The sequence below is a fragment of the Engraulis encrasicolus genome, chromosome 24, assembly GCF_034702125.1.
Source record: "Engraulis encrasicolus isolate BLACKSEA-1 chromosome 24, IST_EnEncr_1.0, whole genome shotgun sequence".
Taxonomy (NCBI): domain Eukaryota; kingdom Metazoa; phylum Chordata; class Actinopteri; order Clupeiformes; family Engraulidae; genus Engraulis; species Engraulis encrasicolus.
Genome location: NC_085880.1, coordinates 16,666,259 through 16,674,692, shown reverse-complemented (window position 1 = coordinate 16,674,692; position 8,434 = coordinate 16,666,259). Strand labels below are relative to the sequence as shown.

The window sequence follows — 8,434 nt, the reverse complement described above, 5'->3', positions numbered from 1 at the left end:
GTGTTTTCTCTCCACCTCCCAACGGTGGGTAGGGGGTAGAAGATCATGTGGAAATGTATGAAATAAGTTCAGCAAAAACAGCCACGGACCACAAACAAGCCAGAAAGAACAAGCACAACTTTCCCTGCTGCATCACAAACAGACTAGGCGCTGGCTGTCTTGCTTTCACGAACATAACAGAAGCATGACAAACCTTGTTTCCCATCCTCTTATACTACGCCAGCCCAGTGAAGTGGATGGAAAAGCATTTCCATGGCATATTATGCGTGCGGGGCCTGCGCGTCTAATGTGTTGTCAAGGGCATGTAATGGCCGCTAAAGGAGCACATTAGCTAGTGTTCCTCTCACTGGCATCCCCGGCATGCACGTCCAGGCGGTCATATTAACCTCAAGGAAGGCTGACAAATGGACCTAATTACCAAGTAGAGGTTTGAGACCTGCGAAAGTGTGTTTGTATGTGTGTGTGTGTGTGTGTGTGTGTGTCACTGGGGTGAATGTGTTTGGCAGGAAGTGTTTTTCCAAGGTCACCCCCTCCCCCTTAAACACACACACACACACACACACACACACACACACACACACACACACACACACACACACACACACACACACACACACACACACACACACACACACACACACACACACACACACACACACACACTCCAATGGAGTTGTGTGGCATGAAACCTGAAAGTGGTGACAAGTCGATGCACATAGCCTCCTCAGAGAGCATTTACTATGCACGCTAATGTACACGTACAGGAAACACTTGACAAATGGCGGCTCCCCCCGAGTGTAAAATCTCGAGAGCGCATGGTAGGGTTTGGCAATGAATATGATAGTAGCCCAGAGTGAGTGACGAGAGGGGTGCAGGCACGTTAGCGAAAGTTTCATTTCGCACACCGCGGTGCACAATAAACACACCTAAATGATTCACAGGCATACAGTGGAGCCAACACCTTCAAGATAAATGGGAACATGCAGCGATGACATGCAAGGAGGTTTTTTTTTGCATGCCTAGTATATCCCTCTCTCCTCAAGCATCATGTCGCTCCTCAGACCTTGTTATATTTATTAGTTCTCTCCAGAAGACTGGTGATGCCATCAGGCCCACAACCTCAGCAGTGTTGCCAGAGCTGATTTGAGCTGTTTCCCACCCCATTGGGCTGCTTAGGATGACCGTCTGTGGGTAAAAAGGGCTAAAAAGGGCATTTGGGCGGGTTTTTCTGCAGATTTATGGGCATAGAATTTAGTTGAAATTAGGTGGTATTAATTGCTTCCATTTCCATTTCCATTAATTGCGTGAGCATTTTTCGGGCTGGAAATCATTAGTTTGATCTGGCAACCCTGGACCTTAGCAATCAGAAGAAGCTTTCAAACATACAGCTAGCTAGTTAATTAAAGAATAGGCTTTCAAACATATAACCAGATAGTTAAAGATAAATACACACACTACGTAGGAAATTGAGGCACTGAACCCATTTATACAGTTTGCAATTGTTAATTAATCCATTAAGACAAATTTGATATATCAATAGTGATCTAATTTGTGTTAATAATTTTGGGGAATTGGCGTGCTCACTGCCACACTACTGTCTAGCTGGGGGTTTGGACCATTTAGCTGCACCTGCTGTTTCACCAGGAGAGGTAGCTCTTAGTGAAAATTGGTAGAGTAGGCTACTAGCCCATGTTTTGAAACATGCCTAGTTTCAGAACTTCACCCAAACCTTTTGCCAAAAATTTGCAGATCACAGTGTCCTAGAATTTGAATATTACGTGATGTATATGAAATTACAATGTGATTACTTAGATTCATAACCATTTCTGTAATTATTATTATCAATGTTATTATTCTAATCACCTGACAACACTGGTAGAAATATACAACCTAATAGCAAAAAATAAATAAATCAATGATTATCCTGATGAAACATCCTCTGCTAGAGCACAGATCAAGGTCTCTCATGGCTCATGTGCATGCATGCCTATGCAGCCAGTCACCCAATGTTATTACCTAGAGTGAATTCCCCATCGACTGGAGTGGAGTGGGGCTCCCAAGGCTCAATTTTAAAAAGTAATTTCACTGCAGCTAAGGGCAAAGGGAAAAGCATGCGATTGCTGTACGCCAACCAAGGCCCACACCACACGGTCGCCAAGGCCCACTACACTACCGCTGCATGGTGTCACTTTAAAAGGCCAACAAAGGGACTCGATGACAACGCCTGTGGGACAGGGAAAACTTTAATTAGGTTAGGTAGCATCTGTTGACCAGACGAGCAGCGGGGGTTTTAAGGACATTCATAATAGAAAGGTGTGTGTGTGTGTGCCTGTGTGTGTAGACAGGGCCTCACCTCATTGAGGTGGTTTGTTTAGAGTTGAACTCAGCCTGGATTTCAGAGGCAGGAAAGTTAATATGATGAAAACCCAAAGAGCAGAGGCAGGGTAGTGGAGAGGGGGATGTATGGGTTGGGGTGGTTGCAATCACACACACACACACACACACACACACACACACACACACACACACACACACACACACACACACACACACACACACACACACACACACACACACACACACACACACACACACACACACAGTGAGTGGAGAGAGAGAGAGAGTGTGAGAGTGAGTGTATTATGTGTGTGTGAGAGAAATTGCGATAGTCTGCGTGTGTGTGTGTGTGAGAGAGAGAGAGTGAGAGTGTGTGAGTGAGTGAGAGAGAGAGAGAGTGTGTGAGCAAGAGAGTGTGCGAGAGAGAGAGAGAGAGCGCCAGAGACAGAGACAGAGACAGAGAGAGAGAGAGAGAGAGAGAGAGAGAGAGAGAGAGAGAGAGAGAGAGAGAGAGAGAACTTCACCGGGCCGAACACGACGCCTCACTTGTCTTCATTATCTCATTCAGATGGTGAGCCGAGCAGACTGGGAAGAGGAAGACTGCTCGCATCTCAGCTCGGTGCTCAGAGCAAAGCAAAGCTCCTGAGATACGCATGTCTGAACCGTAACTAAACACTCCCCTATCTCTATGTCTATGAGTGTGAGCTGGGTACTGGGTAGTAAGGCGACTGACAGCTTTGGCTGGGCCCGGGACAACGACTAGGCCCAAATCCAATACACACAATGTAATTAGGATCCAATACTGGGACCCCTCTCTCCCTGGGCCCGGGACAAGAGACCCCTTTGTCCGCCCCCCTGTCGGAGTCCCTGGGTACAGCTACTGTATACAGTGTAAACATTAGGTAAAGCTCCACACTTGTTTCACACAGACTTAATAAATCAAGATGGCAAGGGGAGGCATTTACGGTAATCCCAGTGATGCAATGTTACTACGCACTGTAGGAACACAAGGGTTTGGGGTCAAGAGAAGACTGGCTTGGGATTCTTGGTTCATATGCGAAACAAACAGCATCGTCTTAGAACCGGTTTAAATCAATGAACGTCTTTGATCGCTCTGCGCATTATTATTTAGAAGGGATTGTGGTGCTGGTTTTGTAATATCTGATCAGGCTGAAAGTAAACGATTGTGTATTTTACTGTAGGCTATGTCTAGTTGCACGTCTTTAACGGCACTACATGAATTTCAGCAGTGTTCTTTTCTCACTTGGTCTTCTCGAGTTGGTCGAGGCATCTCACCTTAATTACCAAGAAAAGTGTGTTATTAGAACAAGAGGGAGCGTTCCTCTGTGACCCGTCCATTGCAGATCAGACGTTTAATCAGTAATAAGGTGGTTTGAAATACCAGACACGGCGGCGAGAAAAAAAAAGAAAAGAAAACTGCAGGCGAGAAAAAAAAAAAGAAGAAAAAGAACTGCAGCACGTTCCAGCTCCAGCTCCACAGCGTTGGGAGGTTTGAGAACAACGCCTGTTCAGTTTGTCCCATAATGGCACCATTACTTGCCTTGGCCTGCCGCACCAGGGGAGCCATTTGCATTCACAATGCAGCCCGGTCCCAGCTCCTCCGCGCTCCTAATTACCTCTAAATTTAGAAGCCCAGGTCTGCCGTGGACATAAGGCATACAGGGCATTTGCCCGGTGGACTGTTACCTGCTACACCCCTCAATGTATGGCAACACTCCTCATGCTGCTACAGCTGACCTGTCCAAGTCAGATTTAAATGTCCATTTTGCCTGTAGTGGTCCTCCAAATAGCGCATATTGGATGACTGAAAATATTCTTGCAGGCTTCATTGTCTCTCTCCATGTTTGGCCGACCGGTCTTGGCCGAAAATGCCCAGCCTGATTTTTTGTCCCAGTCCAGCCCTGGTAGTGGATGTAAGGAGAGGCCAAGGAAAGACGGGAGCACGCCACGGAGCCATTAAACAGGAAATGTGTGCAGAGGACTTAGGAGGGTAGAAAGGAGACTGCAAGTTAAGGGCATATTCAAATGGGTGGGTGGTACAATTTCTTTACGTTAGAATTTTTGGGATTTAGTTGGGGGGGAAAACTGCTTGTGCAAGAATTCACATTGGATCATTAAAGAAAAAACTCTTTTCATGCATGGGCAAGTTTTACCGCCTCCAAATAAAGCCAGCATGCATATCTGTGTGAAGAGTTGAGATGTTAAGTGTTTAAAGGGGGGGGGGGGGGGGACGGGACGTACACCTCATTAGTGCCAATTTATTCATTATGGCTTAACGCAATGCTGAAAAGGTCTGAAATGTCAACGAGACTTTAAAAGAAAATCCTTTCCTTCCTTGGGGGGCAAAGTGGAGACACGCTTCGGAGGACTTTGTGGCTAGGCAGGATTTCAGAGAACTATAGCCGACTACAATCGCAGATGAAAAGCACAGCTAGTGGCCTTTGGTCGGTTCCCTCTGTACTTCTGTGCAGCTGAGCGCTCCATTCTTGAAGGGCCTTTGTGCACTGGGCATTATTAGACCAGTAGGCGGGCGTCCAGGCTGGAAGAGAGCCTGATTGTGTAGTATGGCGATTCCCTAACAGTGGGGCGGCAGGGCACACTTGTGGGCCCTAAAGATATTCCAAGTGGGCCTAGAAATCATTTTGTAAAAATGTAAATATTTGTGTGTGTGTGTGTATGTTGCTGTTGGCTATTTATTTGAGTTGTATTGTTTCGTCAGACGTGGGCCCAGAACATTAGGGAGCTTTGTAAGTAGGCCCAAAGTTGGAAAAGGTTGGGAACCCCTGGGGTAGTACTACATTATTCAGGGTGCGTCAACGTAGCCCATACCAGAATGCTAAAGCAAGTTAATCACTCCACTCATTTCCTTCAAGCACTCACCCATAATTCCAAATCAGGTTTCAAATTATTATTTTTAAAATCAGCCTTTCCATATAGGTGTGTGTCTTTGTCTGTCTATACAGTTCGTGTGTAGAATGTGTGTGAATGTGATGTGATATATGCGTGCGTGCGTGCGTGTGTGTGTGCGGACGCATGCATGTACAGTATTTGTGTAGCGTGTAGCAGGAGGGTGCTTAAATCTAACTAGCTCTGGATCAGGTTTTAATACAGCTCCCGAGGACAAACACAGAAACAGAAAACAGATCGTATACACCCAGATGGAGCTGGCTTTAGCTAAACGCTGCTGAGGACTGTTCTGGGCGGTGGATGGATCCAACCGAAGAAACAGTGATTACCCCAACTAACTGTGAAATGACTGAGGCAGCATCAGATCGTCAGTGGAAAAAGGCCGCACAGAAGGGCACGGGAGAAACACCCCGGTCACAGCCCAGTAGGCCGGCAAATCCTCCGCCCGCTTTTGGACCCTGGCGATAAGCCACCACACTGTTCAAACCACGGCCAACGGCACACATAACCCCGAGCAACCTGCAGGAGCTTCCAAGACAGGTGGGTTTGTGATGAGATAAGATAACAGAGTGATTGTCTTTTCTTTTATACAGCACAGCTTCAAAAAAAGAAAGAAAGAGATAAGCTACTCACAAAATTGCTTTTCTCATTCGTTTAATTTATTTTTTGCCAGAAGCCATTGTGGGGTCAATTTAATTTCAAATTCAGCCATCGGGACAAAAGCCATCAATGAAAAAAATATGAGCCACAGAAATCTGAGAATACAAAAAAGGCAATTTTTAAAAATACATAAGAGAACACCCGAGTACGGAAGACACAGTACATTACACGTGATAAACAAAGCTTGTCCTATTCCTGCAGTGATCTGCAGGAACAGCTCAGAGACAACTCCAAAAGTTCGGAATGTGGTTGTAGTTGGAAATCACACCTCCCTCTCTCACTCTCTGCCAAGGAGGCCATTCATTGTCATGGGGAGCTGCCCTACCGGCGACATTTTTTCCCCCCTAGTATGGCGATGCCAGATGGCCTCTGATTGGTCAAACTTCTAGAGCAGCAAAACTGAAACACAGCAGATGGGAGAGTCCAAAACAAAACTGACCAAAAACATCCCTTAATCTAACCTGTCAGTAAAGCGATATTTCTGCTTCTTTACTTTGGTTAAGAACGGTGATGCAAAACTGTGCCCAGACCAAAACCATGCCTAAACCTAAACCGTCACAGGGAGTTGTGGAGCTGCCGTGGAAGGTTGACCAATCAGAAGCCGAGTTTGACCATCTGTGGCGTCGCCATACTGGGAAAAAAATGTAGCGCCCTGCCGTGCCACTACTCGTCCTGGAAGAGAGAGTCCAGGTCCTCCATCTCAGCAGCGACCTCCTTGGACAGGGCCGGCGTGGCGGGTGCAGGCAGGGGATTGCCGGGGGTCTTGGCAGCGGGATTGGGGGCTCGCTGGGGCGTCTGGGGCTCCCTCTTCACCTCCTTCCCTCCTGCACCCCCTCCTCCTCCTCCTCCTAGCAGCTTCTGGCTCTCGATGAAGTACTGGTTGGGGTGATTCAACGAGAAGCCAGCGTCCTCGAGCTAATGGGGGTGGGAAATAGAAGAGAAAAGTGAAGATCAGTAGGGCTTTTTAATTAATTGATTTTAAATTATGTTTTGGGTTTTTATGGCTTTGTCAGAGTGAGTGTGACAGGAAATGAGTGGGAGAGAGAGGGGAAGGATTGGGAAAGAATCTCGTGTCAGAATCGAACATAGCTCATTGAGCCACCACGGCCAAAGCCTTTGTTTTGTTATTTTATCATGCACTACTGAGGCAACATAAATAAGCTTGTTACACATTGAAATGTCTATTTAAGTCATAAATAAGCTTGTTACACATTAACATCACTATTAAAGTTTTCAATAGCAATTCGAGCACAGAACAAAAGCTCCTCTGTGCAAACGAAAAATTATGCAAAAGTGCTCCCATTCTCCCCACAGTTTACACATTAGAGCACCATTTATCATATCGCTGCAGTCTCTTGCTACTCCCTTATCCCCAGGATACAGTACTTTTCTTGCCCAGCGTCTTTCCCCAGCACTGGGCCCATTTTTTGTTTTGGAGGCACAGTGATCCATCACCGCTTGGCAGATCATCGTCTTTTCGCCTCCTTTCCCCCCCACAGCAAACGATGGCTGACTGTTAAGCTGGCTTGGGCCGGGTCGGGTTGAGCAGAAGCATCAGCAGCAGCACCAACACCACCACCATCACAACCACAAGCAACGGGTTCAGCACTCTGATCACCTTGCTGTAAATAAATCAAAGGTTGCTGGCCCAACGGATGCTTAGGATGGAGGGAGGGCAGAGGGAAAGAAAAAAAAAAAAAAGCAAAAAAAAAAAAGCAATCCAAATCCCTCCTGGTGGTTCAGCGAAAAAAAAAAAAGAAAGAAAGAAAAAAAAAGGCACACAACACAGATCGTTGCGATCCATTATTCGCAAATCTCTCAGCACTTATCGCATTCCAGTAGGGAAGGAGAGGAGAGGCGAGGCGGTGACTCTTTGGTCACCTCCCGTCTCCCCCGTCTCGCCGTCTCTCTCTTTCTCTCTCTCTCTCTCTCTCGCGGGAGACAAATGAAAAATGCATAAACATGAAACCGAGGCAAGGTGCCTGAAAATAAACAAATAAATAAAATAAGGCATAAATAAATAAAAAATCATTCCGTTAGCTGCCCACTAATTCCCCCTCCACAACACAACCCCTCTGCTCCACAAAAGCCCAATCCTCAAGGCACATGGCGTCCGGGTGATGCCGGGGGGCGTGTTGCCTTTTCATTACTCTTCCCTATTGTTTGATTTATTGCCCTTGTGTAAATATTTCATCAGTGAAGTATTACATTTTGACCTTTAATAAATGCAGTAGGGGAGAAGAGGGAGATGGAGAGGGAGAGGAGGAGGAGGATGGGGGAGATGTGGATAGGCGGGTGGGGAAGGGTTGGTGGGGTGGTCGTGAGGATCCGCAGTGATCTATTTGTTCTAACCCACAGAGCTGGAACCTGGAGGGGACATATGCTGGTGATTAAAGTCTCTCAGGCATGGCCAGACCAGTAGTGAGCGAGCGACCGGAGGCGGCTCCACCACCACCAGCAACAGCACGACCACCACCAGTCCAATGTGCCAGACAGGGACCCCGGCATC

At 46.8% G+C, this 8,434-nt stretch overlaps 1 protein-coding gene across 1 annotated transcript in view; it reads right to left on the bottom strand.

Annotated features, from left to right (window-relative positions):
* Nucleotides 1–5,902: 5,902 nt before the first annotated feature.
* prim2 (DNA primase subunit 2) overlaps nt 5,903–8,434 on the bottom strand; it is a 98,093-nt gene continuing 95,561 nt past the window's right edge. The window contains exon 14 of the mRNA XM_063191868.1: nt 5,903–6,840. Coding sequence (XP_063047938.1) covers nt 6,589–6,840 — 252 coding nt within the window. The 3' untranslated portion in view covers nt 5,903–6,588. The remainder of the gene's footprint in view (nt 6,841–8,434) is intronic.